Raw genomic sequence first — 21,877 nt, forward strand, 5'->3', positions numbered from 1 at the left:
TATTTAATATGTAATACTATTTTGTACTGTAGATGACTGAGGTACTCTATATAATATATAATACTATTTTGTACTCTAGATGACTGAGGTACTCTATATAATATATAATACTATTTTGTACTGTAGATGACTGAGGTACTCTATATAATATATAATACTATTTTGTACTGTAGATGACTGAGGTACTCTATATAATATATAATACTGTTTTGTACTGTAGATGACTGAGGTACTATATAATATATAATATATAATACTATTTTGTACTGTAGATGACTGAGGTACTCTAGACTATATAATATATAATACTGTTTTGTACTGTAGATGACTGAGGTACTATATAATATATGATACTATTTTGTACCATATATGACTGAGGTACTATATATATACACTATTTTGTACTGTAGATGACTGAGGTACTCTATATAATATATAATACTGTTTTGTACTGTAGATGACTGAGGTACTCTATATAATATATAATACTATTTTGTACTGTAGATGACTGAGGTACTATATAATATATGATACTATTTTGTACTGTAGATGACTGAGGTACTATATATAATATATAATACTGTTTTGTACTGTAGATGACTGAGGTACTCTAGACTATATAATATATGATACTATTTTGTACTGTAGATGACTGAGGTACTATATATAATATATAATACTGTTTTGTACTGTAGATGACTGAGGTACTATATAATATATAATACTATTTTGTACTGTAGATGACTGAGGTACTCTATATAATATATAATACTGTTTTGTACTGTAGATGACTGAGGTACTATATAATATATGATACTATTTTGTACCATATATGACTGAGGTACTATATATACACTATTTTGTACTGTAGATGACTGAGGTACTCTATATAATATATAATACTGTTTTGTACTGTAGATGACTGAGGTACTCTATATAATATATAATACTGTTTTGTACTGTAGATGACTGAGGTACTATATATAATATATAATACTGTTTTGTACTGTAGATGACTGAGGTACTCTAGACTATATAATATATAATACTGTTTTGTACTGTAGATGGCTGAGGTACTATATAATATATGATACTATTTTGTACCATATATGACTGAGGTACTATATATACACTATTTTGTACTGTAGATGACTGAGGTACTCTATATAATATATAATACTGTTTTGTACTGTAGATGACTGAGGTACTCTATATAATATATAATACTGTTTTGTACTGTAGATGACTGAGGTACTATATAATATATGATACTATTTTGTACCATATATGACTGAGGTACTATATATACACTATTTTGTACTGTAGATGACTGAGGTACTCTATATAATACATTACTATTTTGTACCGTAGATGACTGAGGTACTACATGTCTGTAAGCTGCCGTGTCTGGAGGAATTACACATGAACAACAACCCTGTAACAACAGTACTGGACTACCGTACCAAAGTCCTGTCCATGTTTATGGACCGTGCATCAGAGGTATCACTTATCTCATTAATCTCGCTTTGTTTTCCAATGTGTGTTAATTAGTTATAAAAGTACAGAATATCAAATATTACTGTGAACTTTGATATCATATTGGAACCAAAAGAAAACTGGCCTAGAGACAATTATGTATGTTTTGTAATTATGTTCTTTTATTACTGTATAATATCCCCTGTCATTGTCTTGTTTTCTATCCCCTGTCATTGTCTTGTTTTCTATCCCCCGTCATTGTCTTGTTTTCTATCCCCTGTCATTGTCTTGTTTTTTATCCCCTGTCATTGTCTTGTTTTCTATCCTCTGTCATTGTCTTGTTTTCTATCCTCTGTCATTGTCTTGTTTTCTATCCCCTGTCATTGTCTTGTTTTCTATCCTCTGTCATTGTCTTGTTTTCTATCCTCTGTCATTGTCTTGTTTTCTATTCCCTGTCATTGTCTTGTTTTCTATCCCCTGTCATTGTCTTGTTTTCCATCCCCTGTCATTGTCTTGTTTTCTATCCTCTGTCATTGTCTTGTTTTCTATCCCCTGTCATTGTCTTGTTTTCTATCCTCTGTCATTGTCTTGTTTTCTATCCTCTGTCATTGTCTTGTTTTCTATCCTCTGTCATTGTCTTGTTTTCTATCCCCTGTCATTGTCTTGTTTTCTATCCCCTGTCATTGTCTTGTTTTCTATCCCCCGTCATTGTCTTGTTTTCTATCCCCTGTCATTGTCTTGTTTTCTATCCCCTGTCATTGTCTTGTTTTCTATCCTCTGTCATTGTCTTGTTTTCTATCCTCTGTCATTGTCTTGTTTTCTATCCCCTGTCATTGTCTTGTTTTCTATCCTCTGTCATTGTCTTGTTTTCTATCCTCTGTCATTGTCTTGTTTTCTATCCCGTCATTGTCTTGTTTTCTATCCTCTGTCATTGTCTTGTTTTCTATCCCGTCATTGTCTTGTTTTCTATCCCCTGTCGTTGTCCTGTTTTCTATCCCCTGTCATTGTCTTGTTTTCTATCCCCCGTCATTGTCTTGTTTTCTATCCCCCGTCAGTCTTGTTTTCTATCCCCTGTCATTGTCTTGTTTTCTATCCCGTCATTGTCTTGTTTTCTATCCCCTGTCATTGTCTTGTTTTCTATCCCCTGTCATTGTCTTGTTTTCTATCCCGTCATTGTCTTGTTTTCTATCCTCTGTCATTGTCTTGTTTTCTATCCCCCGTCATTGTCTTGTTTTCTATCCCCTGTCATTGTCTTGTTTTCTATCCCGTCATTGTCTTGTTTTCTATCCCCCATCATTGTCTTGTTTTCTATCCCGTCATTGTCTTGTTTTCTATCCTCTGTCATTGTCTTGTTTTCTATCCTCTGTCATTGTCGTGTTTTCTATCCCGTCATTGTCTTGTTTTCTATCCTCTGTCATTGTCTTGTTTTCTATCCCCCATCATTGTCTTGTTTTCTATCCCGTCATTGTCTTGTTTTCTATCCCGTCATTGTCTTGTTTTCTATCCCCTGTCATTGTCTTGTTTTCTATCCCCTGTCGTTGTCCTGTTTTCTATCCCCTGTTATTGTCTTGTTTTCTATCCCCTGTCATTGTCTTGTTTTCTATCCTCTGTCATTGTCTTGATTTCTATCCCCTGTCATTGTCTTGTTTTCTATCCCCTGTCATTGTCTTGTTTTCTATCCCCTGTCATTGTCTTGATTTCTATCCCCTGTCATTGTCTTGTTTTCTATCCCCTGTCATTGTCTTGTTTTCTATCCCCTGTCATTGTCTTGTTTTCTATCCCCTGTCATTGTCTTGTTTTCTATCCCCCGTCATTGTCTTGTTTTCTATCCTCTGTCATTGTCTTGTTTTCTATCCTCTGTCATTGTCTTGTTTTCTATCCCGTCATTGTCTTGTTTTCTATCCCCTGTCATTGTCTTGTTTTCTATCCCCGTCATTGTCTTGTTTTCTATCCCCTGTCATTGTCTTGTTTTCTATCCCCTGTCATTGTCTTGTTTTCTATCCCGTCATTGTCTTGTTTTCTATCCCCTGTCATTGTCTTGTTTTCTATCCCCTGTCATTGTCTTGTTTTCTATCCCCTGTCATTGTCTTGTTTTCTATCCCCTGTCATTGTCTTGTTTTCTATCCCCTGTCATTGTCCTGTTTTCTATCCTCTGTCATTGTCTTGTTTTCTATCCCCTGTCATTGTCCTGTTTTCTATCCCCTGTCATTGTCTTGTTTTCTATCCCGTCATTGTCTTGTTTTCTATCCCCTGTCATTGTCTTGTTTTCTATCCCCTGTCATTTGTCTTGTTTTCTATCCTCTGTCATTGTCTTGTTTTCTATCCCCTGTCATTGTCTTGTTTTCTATCCCCTGTCATTGTCTTGTTTTCTATCCCCTGTCATTGTCTTGTTTTCTATCCCCTGTCATTGTCTTGTTTTCTATCCCGTCATTGTCTTGTTTTCTATCCCCTGTCATTGTCTTGTTTTCTATCCCCTGTCATTGTCTTGTTTTCTATCCCCTGTCATTGTCTTGTTTTCTATCCCCTGTCATTGTCTTGTTTTCTATCCCCCGTCATTGTCTTGTTTTCTATCCCCGTCATTGTCTTGTTTTCTATCCCCTGTCATTGTCTTGTTTTCTATCCCCCGTCATTGTCTTGTTTTCTATCCCCTGTCATTGTCTTGTTTTCTATCCCCCGTCATTGTCTTGTTTTCTATCCCCTGTCATTGTCTTGTTTTCTATCCCCTGTCATTGTCTTGTTTTCTATCCCCCGTCATTGTCTTGTTTTCTATCCCCTGTCATTGTCTTGTTTTCTATCCCGTCATTGTCTTGTTTTATATCCCCTGTCATTGTCTTGTTTTCTATCCCCCGTCATTGTCTTGTTTTCTATCCCCTGTCATTGTCTTGTTTTCTATCCCCTGTCATTGTCTTGTTTTCTATCCCGTCATTGTCTTGTTTTCTATCCCCTGTCATTGTCTTGTTTTCTATCCCCCGTCATTGTCTTGTTTTCTATCCCCTGTCATTGTCTTGTTTTCTATCCCCTGTCATTGTCTTGTTTTCTATCCTCTGTCATTGTCTTGTTTTCTATCCCCTGTCATTGTCTTGTTTTCTATCCCCTGTCATTGTCTTGTTTTCTATCCTCTGTCATTGTCTTGTTTTCTATCCCGTCATTGTCTTGTTTTATATCCCCTGTCATTGTCTTGTTTTCTATCCCCCGTCATTGTCTTGTTTTCTATCCCCTGTCATTGTCTTGTTTTCTATCCCCTGTCATTGTCTTGTTTTCTATCCCCTGTCATTGTCTTGTTTTCTATCCATTGTCCTGTTTTCTATAGGTGATCCTGGATGACCACAAGCCCAGTCAGCAGGAACTTGACACTGTGGCTGTCCTACAGGCTATACAGAAATCCAAGGAAAACAAGGACAAATCCAGAAAACCTATAACAAGGAAGGTAGGTTCATGGATTTTTCTTGAATTTTATTTACATTCCTCTTGTGTTCGCATAAGATTGTTAACCCTTTTTCTCAGAGAGTTCATAATGGATCATTCTCATATTTGATATTTATGTTCCTCTTGTTTTAGAAGAATTAAAAGGAAAAAGACAATAGCAGAGAAAAGATCAGTGTATATTGATATTACTTGTACCTTCTCACCCTTCCCTTACAGTCCATCAGTGACGACCGCCCTACGGGGTCCCCTGTGTTACCTGAGCTTTATGAGGAGCAGGGGTCACCCCAGGCCAGTTTTACAGGTAATAATGTATGTATCCCTCCAGTGACGTACCTGTCCTCTCACGGACACGGACACTCTGGCTTTTAATTCAGCATGGCCTCTTCTCTGTCTGGTTTGTAACTTTGTTGTCTGTTAAACCTTTGTAGAGCGATGGCAAATTGATTCATACATTTTTATCTTGAAGTCTGATAAAAATTCAAATTATTTTTTCACTATTCAGAAATATAGTCATTGTGATAAGCGAGCAGCAGTACAATTGTTTTCAAAGACACAAATAATATTGATTTACAAAATATTAGACCCATTTAAACAAAAATACGATATTGTTGGGGAGATCGTGTCTATTTCCTGAGTTATTTCCCTTTATCTCTCTTGAGTTTAAAATTTGTATAAGCTTTCTTACAATCTTTACTTAACTGATTCCCTTGTTGTAGTAGACTGAACTTGGAAAATCTGGAGACCTCAGTAATTGCTTGCAATGCTTCATCCTTTAAAATTTAATTTTTTACTGTGTTTCTTTTGATATGCATGTATATGGTCATGTTAATCCAGAAATCAAGAATCTTACTGAGACTTATTTCTGTAACAGGTTTATAGTTACTACTTCATTTAGATCAACAGTGGACCTAGGTGTAATATAAATACCCTATTCAGTCCGCTGACAAAATAAGCACAACCATCACTTTTTCTGGGAAAGAGCTTTGGTGCACTAAATAATTGAAGTCCTTTAAAAGGTTGCTTGACATTTATTTACTGATAAGTGTTTGTGACAATATATTTCAGAGACGTAATGGAGACATTCTCATTATATAGTTATATTATATATATATTTCTCATGAAAACATATCTCTGAAAGTGTTTATATTAAACACACTCCTTTTGCGCCTTCATGAGTGATAACATCAAACTGGAATTCAATCATTCTTACAAGTTAATCCTCAGTCATTTCAAGATTAGAAGAAAAGGTTTGTTTTCATTATTAATTAAAAACTTCAAAAACTAGTTAGGTTGGACTCTTTAACTCTGATGACAAAAAATTGTTGGGCTTGATTAATTAATTCTGATCACAAGAATTAGTTAGGTTGGACTCATAAATTCAGATGACAAAAACTAGTTAGGTTGGACTCTTTAACCGTGATGACAAAAACTAGTTAGGTTGAACTCATTAATTCTGATGAAGGCAGAACTTTTTCTGTCAACAAATTCCAGGTAATTCATTTAAAAGATAAAAACCCATACATGTATTTTCAGAAATGAATTGTTTTATAATAGTTGCTGAATTTTAGTTAGTTTTGCATGCTTGACCTTGTTTTTGTGTTGCCTAGGCATAGAGGGTAGCCAGGGGTACACTAGTCCCGCCAATTCACAGCCACAGAACTCCACCGAAGATCTCTCCCCTACCTCATCGGGGAGCTGGTCACAAAGTCTAGTGTTCCTACAGCAGGCTGGCCCTGAAACAAAGGTCCATATCAACTCTTCTACTCTGATGTTCTATCTGACTGTCCACCTATACTATCTATAATGATAAGTTTACTGATGAACAAGTAATTCTGTATCAATTAAAAATAAATGCTTGATAGTTCCTTATTATGGTGTTGATATAATAGTGTGGAACTGAGGTGAAGCATATAATAGTGGATCCTAACGAGCTCAATACTTTGGTAAAGTCTCATGGCATAGATAATTTTTGAATGAGTTTAATAAATATAACGTCATATATATAGGGTCAAAAGTGTAAAATTCTATTTGTCATGATATCATATTGATGAGAATGTAAGTATAGAGCATTCATTTCTATGTAAGTGTCGACAGACAATTTCCACTGGGACGTTTGTTATTCTTTACTGAGACAATATCATGGGATGTCATATATTTATTACGATGCCATAAATTATCATGACATCACTATGTAGTATTATTACAAATGTGTCTTTCGATGTTTATTACATAGAGGATATCTAACAGTGTCTTCAGTAATACCAAATATATTTCACGAGTGGGGCTAATATTTTGATATTTTTCACGAGTGCGCATATTCTGTTTATTACATTTTTTATCAACGAAAAACCTACCCCGTATGCTAACTAGGCCTACAGCGAAAGTTTGCATACAAAAAATGTAGTTCCCCCTGTCCAGGTGCTGACATATATGTCGGGCTTTCTGATTGGTCAATTATTGTGGTATTTTCTAATAATTAATTTGATTGGTCAAATCAGCAAAAGTGATATTTTTCACTAGTGAAAAATATGATATTCTTCACTAGTGAAAAATATCACTTTTATAAAATGAATAATTTTTGATATTTCACTGGTAAAAATGTAATAAATAATTGTATTACATGGTAAAGTGCCTGTTATATGATGATACTTTCCATCTGTATACCTAGTATATCAGTATTTCTGGTAAATTTTTTAATCTTTAGCTTTCCTGGACCAAAGGTCCTTACAGAGATGATTAGTCATGGCAAAGCATCTTGTCATTTTGTCAGTCTGTCATTTATTTGGAAATTCTACAAGATTTAGTCCAGATCACACCTGAATGAATTTTGATGAAAATTTATTTTATGTAAGCAGAGGGTCTAGGTGGAATAATTGGATCCATAGGTAAATTGAGAAACTATTCAAAATACCTCCTCTCCTGCACTGACAAAGGGATTTAAACCAAATTTGGTGTATTGCATCTGTGTATACAGATGGTCAAGGGCCAATAGGCCTTCTGAATATGGATTAACATCTTATACCAAATATGAACTTGGGTCTTAAAGGGGAGTAGGAGGGAAGAGTGCAGAGATACACAGTCTAATAGGGGAAACACATGTAAATTTGACCAAATTTAGGTGAAGTGAAGTAGAGTTGTATAAACAAATTGGTTTTAAACACAGATTTTGAATTTGTTGAATTTGCTGTGAATAATCTTGAAAACAAGCAAATAGTTATTAAAAAAGGAAATATGTTGTAGCCATGTTTCTTAGAGACAGCTAACAAAATGGTAAAATCTTTGTTATATATTACTATGATTTTTTATGTCATGCAATGGTTCTGGTGAGCAATACAGGCTCCATTGACCTCTTGTTAAAATACTTATTTTCATACTTGCACTGCTCCTGTGATTGGTATTGTTTAATGCTTCTTGCATTTAGTTGTTGTTTTCCTGTAAACTTCAATTCTTCCTCATTTTTACATCTTCATTTTTGTTATAGTATGACATGTACTTTATTTGCAAAATCACCAGATATGTAGAGTTACTTGACTTAACCAGAATTGAAGATAGTGAAAAAGATCACATGTTTTACTCTAATATCAACTAACACTGCCTATATAAATACTCTTTAGTAGTGTTATCAATCAATAAATGTGTATTATGTTCAGTGACATGAATGATGCTGTTGATGAGACTGATACAGTATTACCAATGTTGTGTACTCGTTAGTGTTCACGTTTTTAAGATAGTATCCCTGACTAAAGATAGATTTACAATTTAAACTATGAAATCATGTATTAGGTATACACCATGTATTTAAACCAATTCATCACATTTTCGTTTCGAAATTGCTACAACGTTTTGTAGACCAGTCCCTTACATCATTTCTCAGACAATGAAGATCAATATTTTTTAATCTGTTTTAATTCTTTAAATATAAACTAAAAGTCATGCCTTGACGCCGAGCTCAACAGTTTGTCAAACTTTGCGAAGGATTCATTGTTTTTTCATGAACTAAACCTTTGCACACAGCTTTAAGCGTAATCCTTTGTTGTGATACTCCTAGTCTCTGTCCTGAGATGATAATTCCCTAATGGGTTTCCTATAATATTCCCTAATGGGTTCCCTATATTATTCCCTAATGGGTTCCCGATAGTATTCCCTGATGGGTTCCCTATAATATTCCCTAATGGGTTCCTGATATTATTCCCTAATGGGTTCCCTATAATATTCCCTAATGGGTTCCCGATAATATTCCCTAATTGATTCCCTATAATATTCCCTGATGGGTTCCCGATAATATTCCCTAATGGGTTCCCTATAATATTCCCTAATGGGTTCCCGATAGTATTCCCTGATTGGTTCCCTATAATACTCCCTAATGGGTTCCCTATAATATTCCCTGATGGGTTCCCGATAATATTCCCTGATGGGTTCCCGATAGTATTCCCTAATGGGTTCCCGATAATATTCCCTAATGGGTTCCCTATAATATTCCCTAATGGGTTCCCTATAATATTCCCTAATGGGTTCCCGATAGTATTCCCTAATGGGTTCCCGATAGTATTCCCTAATGGGTTCCCGATAGTATTCCCTAATGGGTTCCTGATAATATTCCCTGATGGGTTCCCGATAATATTCCCTAATGGGTTCCCGATAGTATTCCCTGATGGGTTCCCGATAGTATTCCCCTCATGGGCTCCCTATAATATTCCCTAATGGGTTACCGATAATATTCCCTGATGGGTTCCCGATAGTATTCCCTAATGGGTTCCCTATAATATTCCCTGATGGGTTCCCGATAGTATTCCCTAATGGGTTCCCTATAATATTCCCTAATGGGTTCCCGATAATATTCCCCAATGGGTTCCCTATAATATTCCCTAATGAGTTCCCGATAGTATTCCCTGATGGGTTCCCTATAATATTCCCTAATGGGTTCCCTATAATATTCCCTAATGGGTTCCCTATAATATTCCCTGATGGGTTCCCTATAATATTCCCTGATGGGTTCCCGATAGTATTCCCTAATGGGTTCCCTATAATATTCCCTGATGGGTTCCCTATAATATTCCCTAAACGGTTCCGGATAATATTCCCTAATGGGTTCCCTATAATATTCCCTAATGGGTTCCCGATAGTATTCCTGATGGGTTCCCGATAATATTCTCTAATGGGTTCCCGATAGTATTCCCTAATGGGTTCCCGATAGTATTCCCTAATGGGTTACTGATAGTATTCTCTAATGGGTTCCCGATAGTATTCCCTAATGGGTTCCCGATAATATTCCCTAATGGGTTCCCGATAATATTCCCTAATGGGTTCCCGATAATATTCCCTAATGGGTTCCCGATAATATTCCCTAATGGGTTCCCTATAATATTCCCTAATGGGTTCCCTATAATATTCCCTAATGGGTTCCCCGATAGTATTCCCTAATGGGTTTCCCATAATATTCCCTAATGGGTTCCCGATAGTATTCCCTAATGGGTTCCCGATAATATTCTCTAATGGGTTCCCGATAATATTCCCTGATGGGTTCCCGATAATATTCCCTAATGGGTTCCCGATAATATTCCCTAATGGGTTCCCGATAGTATTCCCTAATGGGTTCCCGATAATATTCCCTGATGGGTTCCCGATAATATTCCCTAATGGGTTCCCGATGATATTCCCTAATGGGTTCCCGATGATATTCCCTAATGGGTTCCCTATAATATTCCCTAATGGGTTCCCTATAATATTTCCTAATGGGTTCCCGATAATATTCCCTAATGGGTTCCCGATGATATTCCCTAATGGGTTCCCGATAATATTCCCTGATGGGTTCCCGATAGTGGTCACATGGTGCACAGATATACTGATAATGTCTAAATCTAAGTTAGATTCAATATGTTATCACTGCTTTATGACTTATAATTCTTTTCAATTTTATAAAATTAAAATACAAAAATGAACCTGAAGGTAAAACACTAAAATCTACACATTAAAGCAAGCCTATCGAACGAACTGTGCAGAGTGACTTTAAATGAAATTACACAGGATTTAGACTTATGTAAATGAACCAATACATCATCAAAGATGGAAATAATGAAATATATTGTTATTGTGTTGCAGGCCCCAGTGGAGACACAGGGCAGCAAGAGCTATGACGAGAATATGGGGTCTGACGACACTGTGCTATCACAGTAAGATGTTTATATCGTTGGTAAATGTTATCATTGATCCTCATCTCTGCTGCTGTCAGCTTCACTAGCTTTGTCTGCATGGTGCCTGGTTTTATGGTGATAGTCACGCTCTACTTAGCTTGTTACTTACATATGTATATTATCTAGATCAATTAAATTATTATGCTACTATAATATATATCTTTGAAGTATTAATCTGGAGAAAATCAGTCGCTTAATAACATGTTACTCAGACATCCGTACATTCTTTACAATTAAAGCAAACTTATTTTCTGTCAAAGTTTAACTAACAGCTGAAATTTAATTTACTGCAGTTAACCGATTATTGTTTTCATATTGCCTTGCATGTTTTCGTTTTGTATAATTACCAATACACTTATATTTCTGGGTTAGTCTGGGTGTAAAATGGGCTTTTCATACCACGGCTTAAACACATAAGTGATAAGGAATAAGCGAAGGTTTCAATCACATGTAAGTTGGAAATTTTTTTTTTCTAACCAACAGAAATACAGTAATTTTAACAAATAAAATATATTGTCAGTTTATTGAAAGTATCTGTAGCATGTTTGGATTGGCACATGCATATTTGATCAAATTACTTTATCTTTACCTTTATCCAACCTAACTAATGGCAAACCCACAAACCTGTGTCATATTTACTATTTGAACAACTAACACATTTTATTGTCAGTACTTTTTAATGGGGACGTGTTAAAATGTGTAAAAATCTAAGGTACATTGTAAGTATATGTCATTCTGCTCACCTTTCATAATTCTATAGAATTTCTATAAAGGTATAGAGAGAATTTACACATGGGAACAAATGACATCATGAAGGAAACAGTGTTTCCTAAGTTACATTCGAATGCTAAACTTTATACATATTAATTTCATACTCCAGGAATATTTCTGTATAAATATGTACTTTACAGTTCAAGTTGTCACGTGAATAAATAATATTTTCTTAAGATTTATACAAAATGAATGAATTCTGAATACAAATTAGCAAAACTTGTATGCATCAATGTGGGATATTATATTTCATATGCATAAGTATGTTCCTGATACAGCCTGCACAAGGCATGTATTTAATGTACATGTGGTTGTTGTGCATGTATATGTTTAACACTTATTTCAATAAACAAGTCAGTTTTAATTTTTACAGAGCTAAGTTTACCAAAAGATACTACAAATACTGATAGATAGTGTATAGTGTTATTTGAATATGTAGGCTCAAAAATAGAGGATGAAATACAATTATCAAATACTAATAAAACAGTTCATTAGAAGTGTAATAAACTCGCTTCAGTTCATTAGAAATGTAATAAACTCGCATCAGTTCATTAGAAATGTAATAAACTCGCTTCAGTTCATTAGAAATGTAATAAACTCGCTTCAGTTCATTGGAAGTGTAATAAACTCGCTTCAGTTCATTAGAAATGTAATAAACTCGCTTCAGTTAATTGGAAGTGTAATAAACTCGCTTCAGTTCATTAGAAATGTAATAAACTCGCTTCAGTTCATTGGAAGTGTAATAAACTCGCTTCAGTTCATTAGAAATGTAATAAACTCGCTTCAGTTCATTGGAAGTGTTATAAACTCGCTTCAGTTCATTAGAAATGTAATAAACTCGCATCAGTTCATTACAAGTGTAATAAACTCGCATCAGTTCATTAGAAATGTAATAAACTCGCTTCAGTTCATTAGAAATGTAATAAACTCGCATCTGTTAAATGGAAGTGTAATAAACTCGCATCAGTTCATTAGAAGTGTGAAAAATTCGCTTCAGTTCATTATAAGTTTAATGAACTTGCATCAGTTCAATAGAAGTGTAATAAACTTGCTTCAGTTCATTTTTTTATCAGAAGTTTAAGAAACTCATTTCATTACAAGTGTAACACACTCGCTTCAGTTCATTTGAAGTGTTATTAACTTGCTTCACTTAATCAGAAATGTAAAAAACAAATCTTTTTGAGAACTGGAATGTCGTTTTAGTTTGGTGTCTAATTGCAGTTTAAATGTTGTTTTGGTTTTTCATGGAATAACGAGTTTTAGTTGGTGGCAGTAATGTTGTTCATGTCTTGATTTTTTAAGCTCTAATCCTATAGGATGCTGTTAACATTCTGACAACATATTTACAAATGATTATGTACCCTCTCATACTAACACCTTATAGCAGTTATTAATATACAGTACATTTGAAAATTGTATAATTTATTGTGTAGTTGAAGACATTTTGTTGACTTATTTGTAATATGAGAGAATATGTGGAACAATAAGAAAAGTGTCAGTTAAAGTAGAGGTTGTATGCATCAATGACTTAAATGATTTAAAAAAAATATTCATGTAACCAGATCAGCTTTTGAGAACAGTCTAGGTAATCAAAACAATCAATGGTCTGATATACATTTGAAATATGAAGCTCTGGCTTGTACACAATGTACAGGTGTTAGGGCATCCCTGTTGTAATATCATATACAATGTACAAATATAGTGAGATGAATAGGGCCCGTAATGTTATATACAAACTACAGGTGTTGCTACACATATAAACTTTCCTGAATGACTGGTTTTTAAATTACCTGACTGCAATTTCACTACTTTTACGAAATAGATTTGACACCTTTGAAGTCTTCTATTATTTAAGATGATTCATGATCATATAACATAATGATACAATGGAACATTAAACCAAATGACACCGTTTGCTATGTTTAATGTAATTAGATATCTTACAGGTTTTTAATATCTGGGTGATAAAATTCACCAATGTATGATCTATTTTCCAGTATAAAATACCAACTAACTGAAATAGCACTGTACTATAAGATATTGGAGAACAAATCATTCTACTTATGTTAATATCTATATGACATACGGTAACATTATATATTTTTCTGCTTGCTACGCGATATTTAAATGTTAATTGTACTTACGTGATATTTTGTTGACAATCACTCGTGAATTTTGCTATGATAGGATCAAACTAAGTCATTACTCGGATATAATGAATTAACTCATGCTATGTTGGTCAAAGCTGAAAGTGTATGCAGCAGAGGTATGGGCATTTAAGTTTCAGTGGAAATTTCCGAAAATAATATGCTAATTTTTGTAGGAACCGTTTCGAAAATGATTGACTAACTTTAGGAACGGTTTCAAAAGTGACAAACTACCTTTAGGAACCGTTTCGAAAGTGATGGTCTAAATTTAGGAACTGTTTCAAAAGTGTTTGTACAGTGGAACAGAGTGCCTGTTTTAGTTTTATTTGGATATAATTAATTTTTCTTTGTTTTCATGGTAAATACTCAAATGTGATTGGTCGAAAAATTCTTTCCATTCTTCTATGAAAGAAATTCCGAAAATGGCGCGAAAAATGTGACGTCACCATACGACAATTGACGTTGCGTATTGATTTGAGAAAAAGAATCCCATTTAAAACCAGTAAAATTGTACATAAAACATTTTTTAAATTAAAAAATCATTTTCAAAAATTAATTATAAGCGTTGATGTCAATTGTTTTTAGTTTCATCGGGGTATGAAACAAATTTTGTTTGCAAACTTCTGTAAGAATCCGCTACGCGGATTCATACAGTTTGCAAACAAAATTTGTTTCATACCCCGATTAGCGGATTCTTACAGTTTGCAAACAAAATTTGTTTCATACCCCGATGAAACTAAAAAAAAATGACATCAATGCTTAAGTACATTAATGCGTCAAAATACTTAAAACCATCAAAGGAAACTTCCTGACTGACTCCTTGATAAGTTGTATTTCTTCCCTTAAATGTCTCAGTGTGATTTAACTGATCTTTTCTTTCCAGAAAATTGGAAACGGTAGTGTTGGAGAGGAGACGTAGCAGAGGACATTCCGATGAGAATGTACCTGTCATCACCTATGTAAACATCGCAAAGCTGCCGAATCACAGAAATTCTGAGTTTGTGACCTGGCTTCAGACTCGGTTGTTCGGGTCAGACATGGATGACCAAGTGATGGAACAGCTAGTAAATGTGATGTGGTGTAACGTTATCCAGTACTCGAAACAGGATGACACTATTTCTTGTTGTGCTGTGTTAACAGAGCGACGCCTCTTCCTCCTTCGTCTCAAGCATGGCAGCTGTGGCTTCAGTGGCGTACCCGATCTGGAGACATTTTATATAATGCCCCTGAACAATGTGCAGCAAGCGCTGTCTGGTCCGTGCTACTGTTATATCAGACTTGAGGAGTCATTCGTAGGTCCAAGTGGAACATTCGTCCTCGAAGCTGCAGATTCTGATGTCGGAAAAGAATTCACAGATGATTTACAGACCAGGCTGCATTCATCTGACCTTGGAAGTATTGACATGGTCAATTGTTCCCAAAATTCTGATATGTCTAAACAAATATTTTCCGAGGAGGATGATGAAGGACTTTGTACTGGACGTGTTGTGGTTTCTTCTGTTGTATCCGTTGGTGGTACAGAGGAACTCGCCCTATTACTCCTATCGGAAAACAAAGTGTACCTCATCCATCGCGACTGTTTATTTTGGCCTAGACCAACATGCATTGATAAACTAGAAGACATCAAATCGAAACCTCATTTCAATTATTTACAGCAACATTCGGTGATGACGAATATTAGTGAAATCAAGATAGGAGTTAGTGTTCAGAGTGTGCGTAAGCACCGTAGAACATCGTCATTTCAGAGCAAAAATTTCCTAGTCTTCTTTGAACCATTCGACGTATCAATGGTTTTCCATGAACTGATAGGTGCGGTAGGGTTTCAAGTGTGTTTTCTGTCGCAGAAAGCTAGAGATAGCTTCTTAGATCAACTTACAATTATGCGATCAGAACATACTCACAGAATGTCACCTACTATCCGAGAGGAACCAGAAGGTGGAAATGAGTCCTCGGACAGCCTAGATGCTTCTACCGATGATGCTACTAAGTCGAAGTTACAAGAGCAAGTTTCTGGATTTGAATCATCAGGGGAAGACACACAGAATACAGAGATCGAAGTGAGACATCTTCGATCAAAAACTATCGCCAATATGACTTTGAATACAAAGGTGGCATTGACTCCACATATGTCAATGAAGTTAGATCTGAACTATCTTACACCTGAACTTCAGACACAGCTAGAATCGTGCATCCGCTCTCATAATTTAGTGAAGACCTTGTCACCAAAATTACTACTTTTAACAGAAATGAAAGGAGAAGAACTGGCCAAGTTCTTCCACAGCGACATTGCTCTGGTAAACTCCGAAGCTGAACAGCTACATTATGTCCTCTGGGTTGTTGTGGTACCGTATAAAGATCCACATCAGGAGATCATCAGCTGTGTAATGATGAGCTCACGAGCAATGTACTTTGTGTCAGACAGGGTTGTCAAGTCTCCACTGGTTGAACGTCAGGCCTGGATGACGCATGCCAGACACAAGTCTGATTCTGTAATTGGTTTACAGAGGAAACAAGTTGACAAACACCACAGTTCGGGTATCCTTCACAGCAGTCAGAAAGACAGTACTATTATACGCTGCTATCACGTGTTCCACTACTCTGAGCTTCGGCAGGTCAACGTTGGCCTATTTGACCAGTGTGTTCGTTTGACTGGCAACGACTGCAACTCCACATACACGCTTCTGAGCAGAGACGGACTTATCACCGAGAGGTTTATGCGTCAACTCACAACTATGCTCACCATCTTCATGTCATCTCCCATGGTTGACAGGAGCCCTGCTGACGTCGAACAAGATTTCTATCGGGCTTTCAACAAGCGAACGAAGACCACATTGGAAGGCATGGAGTACTTGCATCCGAGCAAAGTTCCGTTCATTTATCCGGGCGAGGATACAATGTCCGACCTTTTGTATATCATCACCGATCGACTAAGACTGCCACTCCTGGCCCGAAGAAAGGCGGACATTCTCATGTACATTCTGTGTTATGTCGCTACCTCTGAAAATCAGTGTGGAGCTGTAGAGAGTATGGAACCACGTAGTCTTGTCCTGACCAACGATTACTTATGTTTAATGCATGAAGATGTGGCCAGTTATCCTCTGCCGGAATTCGCCAGGGGATTGCCCAACACAGCCAGGTATCACATCACTGATATCCGTAAGGTAGATTCTTTAAAGAGAGTTTTGTTCTTTCGGGACAACTCTCAGAAGCTGACCCTTATCTTCTCTGATGAAGCCGAGGAGATTGTGGTCGATACTTCTGTGGAACACTTCAGTGCCGATGATAAGACGGGAGGCAGACAGTCGCTGCCAGAGGTGGGAATGACTGTTCTTGTGCAGTGTGAGAGAGACATCAATAAAGTCATGCTCCTTTTGAAGAATCAGTGGAGGGATCTACACGGAGATGAGCTGGAAATCCACATTCTCTGATTAATAATTACTGATCGATCTTCAAGGTGTATCGAATTATTATTACTGATCGATCTTCAAGGTGTATCGAATTATTATTACTGATCGATCTTCAAGGTGTATCGAATTATTATTACTGATCGATCATTAAGGTGAATCAAATGAATTCCTGATCACACGAGGCAGTAGTTTCGCTTTGTATTGAGACCAAAATGATACAACTGAGGTAATAAGTGATGTTAACATTTCGCAAAAACGGGACAAAACTAATGAAGGTAGTGAGAAGAAAATTGAATACATGGATTATTGTTTAGGTAAAACTGAAATCAGTAAAATTCAGATGGCTGTTATGGGAACGAGTTATGATAAAAGCTGAATATTGAATTACGGGGACAAGTTATGATAGAAGCTGAATAATCATGTATTTACATATAATAATCAGAAGCTGGTGTATTTGCAATCTGCTCCAAATAACATGCGAATGTCAAACTTTTGAAGGTCAATAAGACATTTTGAAAGTCTAGCAATCTCTTACATGAACGTATCCACTACCTTAAGCAGTCTGGTGAACTATGCGTCCCCTTTTATGATAAAGGCTAGTGGTATTACATGCTGATGATGAGAGATAGAAGGAATAGGTTATCTGTTATGTCCCTCATTTGAGGAAATACACATTGACACAAGACATTTTACAACGTAAATCACATTCCCATAGTTATCACACCACGTATCTTATATTCACAGTTTTAGTCATCTTTTTTTATTCGTTAAGCAAATTGAATTTTTGATAAACTAATTTGCATAATATGTCGTGGACAAAAAGATTTGTCAGAACAGCTGCATGTTGCATTATAACCTAGTATGACGAGCCTTTTTTGTCCTTACTTGGTGTAACGTTTTCAGTGTTCAGTGCTGGGCATTGTAACAGTTGGGATGTCCTATATCAACTATCACCAGTCGGCATGCGATATACAGTTAGGTCGGATGTAGACGATGTAGTGTTATTTATACAGACACCCTTTTATCCCAGTTTATTTATATCATTGATAAAAAGAGTTGTGATATGCTTGAGTGATGAGAAAATGTGAGGTGTTGAAGTGTTTGAGTTACATTATGTCGTGAAGGCTGTGAATTATTGCTAACCTGATTGTAATAGTCTAAGAGTACATCCCTCTTACAATAAGGCCCTGTCATCATTTATACACTAATACATATTTTTTTGTTTTAAATTGGTCTAATTTCTAGACCCTGGCAATAAGCATGCAAAAGTCATTGATTATCGAGTACAATGCACTTGTTTCTTGCCGACTTTCATTACCACTATCCCATTTTGATTAAAGAAACGTCATCACTCACTTGTGATCAATCCTGATTCTATTTTGTGTTTTAACGTTTAAACACTATTCCGTTGATGAAGATCTCGGATTGGTGATGTGTTTGTCTATAATATTATTCGTGTAGCATCCGCAGCAGCGTCCTGGTAACTTCCCCTTTCCTCGAACTTTGCTTCTGAACTATTACTTTAGAGCTTTTCCTGCAAACAATATTTTATACACGACTCGGATAAAGATTTCACTTCATCGGTTATCATGGATCTGCCTATTTTTGTCGAATTAAGATGAATAATTGATAAATTAGAAATCACAATATTGCGATATGTTGTGTAGACTGGTTAGACTAAGTTGGTCATTTATCACTGAAATAGCTCAGACGTTTAAATGAGAAGATTAAACCAAACCCTGTAGAAACTCTTTAGGAACTGCCGAAATCCAAGAGTGTTTACATATTGTCACAAACAAGATAAGCTATTGAAGTCAGCACGAGTCGCGGTGATTCTCTTTGTGGACGACATGGGACATACCAATCAAATTTATTGTACAAATCCCAACGCCAGGAATGTTGTTTACACGTTAATTGTTATGCAGTCCATGTCTACTTCACGGGTACTGAAATATCAAATGTCATCCGCAATAGAAATACACGATCTAAACATTTGTTGTCTCTAGGGTTTGTAGACGTGTTCACATACTAGGTATATACCTAACATCATTATCACATTATTTCCTCCAATTACTAAGGGGACAGGTGTCTGCACGTAAATGTTTTTTTCGATATTCTGTTACTCCATAAATAACGATGTGGATTTTTGTTACACTCTTAGTCTTATCTATCGTATTCTACATACACTTGCTATGTCCATCTGTTTGCTTGTAAGTGTCAAATATCGGTTTTTCATCCTAAAAAATATGGCGTAATTACCCAGTGGAATGAATTCCGCGACTACATATTTTTTCTTATTGTAGAGAAATCTGTTTCCTGTAATTATATCGAAACATAAACAGATTCGAGTCAAATATACAGAGTGCTCTTCACTATATAACATATATATGTAGGAATTGTGAATTTTACTTTCATAATATTATGAAGTGAAGTTTGTGATGGAGCGAGAAACGTTTTGGTTATGGTAGAGCATAATTTATTGAACCGGTGTTTAGTGTTTTTGTACCTAAAGATGTGTTATACCAGTCTAATATACATTGAGGTACGGCGGGACTATGTTCTGACTTATGTATTGTCTCCGACGGAACACAGAAACTACTGACGATGTGGTAAGAATGAGTCCCTACCCCCTGAGCACCAACTATCTGGTATCATTTTCAGAGATACTTACATTGTCCAGTATGTGAATTATTATATGTATCCACTAGAATAGGTTTCAAATTTAATGACGTTTCATAATCTGAATGCCCGTATATTATTGACTTATTTTAACGACACGGCCATATAGTCAGAGAGGGTCAGATCAATGTATGGTTCTAAAAGGAAGGGCATTTAAACATTTCATTCCATGTAATTTTAACAGTCATGTACCTGTATGTTTTGTAATAGAAAGATCATGAACATATCAATTGATATCGAAATATAGTCGTTATGTACTGGAATTGACATTTCGGACATAGTATTTAGTAAAAGGTCATCCGCCATATTCTGAAAGTGTTCAGAGAAGCATGATCCGAATTATCTATTCAAACAAGATGACAATGTCATCATTGCGAGCTGTTGTGAAATAATATAGATCTTCATTTAATTTCAATGCATCGCATAGTGAATTGACGGGCAGTTCAACATCCATCTACTCCATCGCCACAACTCTATCGACTGACTTGTCGGCCGAAGTTTTGAAAACAAGCTTGTGTTACCCTAGTGGGGAGAAATGTTTCTAGAGCAGGTGATCCGGCCTTTATGGCACCATACCTCCTGTAATATGAAAAGAATACATACAGGAACAGCACAACCATCCCAGGTACAACTGTATTGATTTCGCCATCTCGGCGGATCCTGGGTAGATGATGGTCATCTCGGCGGATCTTGGGTAGATGATGGTCATCTCGGCGGATCCTGGGTAGATGATGGTCATCTCGGCGGATCTTGGGTAGATGATGGCCATCTCGGCGGATCCTGGGTAGATGATGGTCATCTCGGCGCATCTTGGGTAGATGATGGTCATCTCGGCGGATCCTGGGTAGATGATGGTCATCTCGGCGGATCTTGGGTAGATAGTGGTCATCTCGGCGGATCTTGGGTAGATAGTGGTCATCTCGGCGGATCCTGGGCAGATGGTGGTCATCTCGGCGGATCCTGGGTAGATGATGGTCATCTCGGCGCATCTTGGGTAGATGATGGTCATCTCGGCGGATCCTGGGTAGATGATGGTCATCTCGGCGGATCCTGGGTAGATAGTCGACTGCAATGACAAGTAAAGTAACATTAATGCAGTTATGGATTACCAAACATTAAGATTTAGTATGTTAGACCTGATACGTTTTACACAGATTACATACTTCATATTAGCACCTTAGTATACCGTTGTCTATATAGATGTATTAATAAGTACAGGTTTAGCCATGAGGGTTGGCGTTCTACTTTATATGAAACTTACATATTCTAGTCGAGTATGCCATCTCCATTTTTTTGCGTTCTGTAAATGTTTTCCTTGTGTATAATACAAATGAAATTCTAATTTATATAAAAAAAAACACATTTGTTTTTGAAATATGAAATGTTGTGAATGGCATGTCTGATGTTCAGACGTTCTATTTGTATTTTGTTGTGGACACTTTTAGATGCATTTAAGTGCAGTACGGCGATAAAGAGAGGAATATTAAACACATTAAATTGATTGTCAGACTTTCTTTATTATTAACACCTTGCTTCATTGCCACAGCAGGCCAGATGGGAAACCGGCTAGATCCCGACGTCTTCTGTACGGAGTTATTCTCGGCTGTATCTCCGACAGCATTTTATGATCTTGACACCTGCTGTATGGAGTAATACTCAGCTGTATCTCTGACAGCACTTTATGATCCCTGACGCCTGCTGTACGGAGTAATAATCAGCTGTATCTCCGACACAGCATTTTATTATCTTGACGCCTGCTGTACGGAGTAATAATCAGCTG

The 21,877-nt window shown here is 36.3% G+C and overlaps 1 protein-coding gene across 3 annotated transcripts in view; it reads left to right on the plus strand.

The window, feature by feature from the left end:
- Nucleotides 1–21,599, plus strand: part of LOC117331279 (nischarin-like) — a 42,005-nt gene extending 20,406 nt beyond the window's left edge. For 2 of the 3 annotated variants that reach the window (XM_033889884.1, XM_033889886.1), the window contains 6 exons: nucleotides 1,372–1,500; nucleotides 4,787–4,903; nucleotides 5,119–5,203; nucleotides 6,510–6,646; nucleotides 11,002–11,072; nucleotides 14,895–21,599. In XM_033889884.1, the coding sequence (XP_033745775.1) occupies nucleotides 1,372–1,500; nucleotides 4,787–4,903; nucleotides 5,119–5,203; nucleotides 6,510–6,646; nucleotides 11,002–11,072; nucleotides 14,895–17,439 (3,084 nt within the window). In that variant the 3' untranslated portion in view covers nucleotides 17,440–21,599. Of the gene's footprint in view, nucleotides 1–1,371; nucleotides 1,501–4,786; nucleotides 4,904–5,118; nucleotides 5,212–6,509; nucleotides 6,647–11,001; nucleotides 11,073–14,894 lie in introns of all 3 variants that reach the window. The other variant, XM_033889885.1, reaches the window with a different exon arrangement.
- Nucleotides 21,600–21,877: the final 278 nt, after the last annotated feature.

Source organism: Pecten maximus, chromosome 7, assembly GCF_902652985.1.
Source record: "Pecten maximus chromosome 7, xPecMax1.1, whole genome shotgun sequence".
Taxonomy (NCBI): Eukaryota; Metazoa; Mollusca; class Bivalvia; order Pectinida; family Pectinidae; genus Pecten; species Pecten maximus.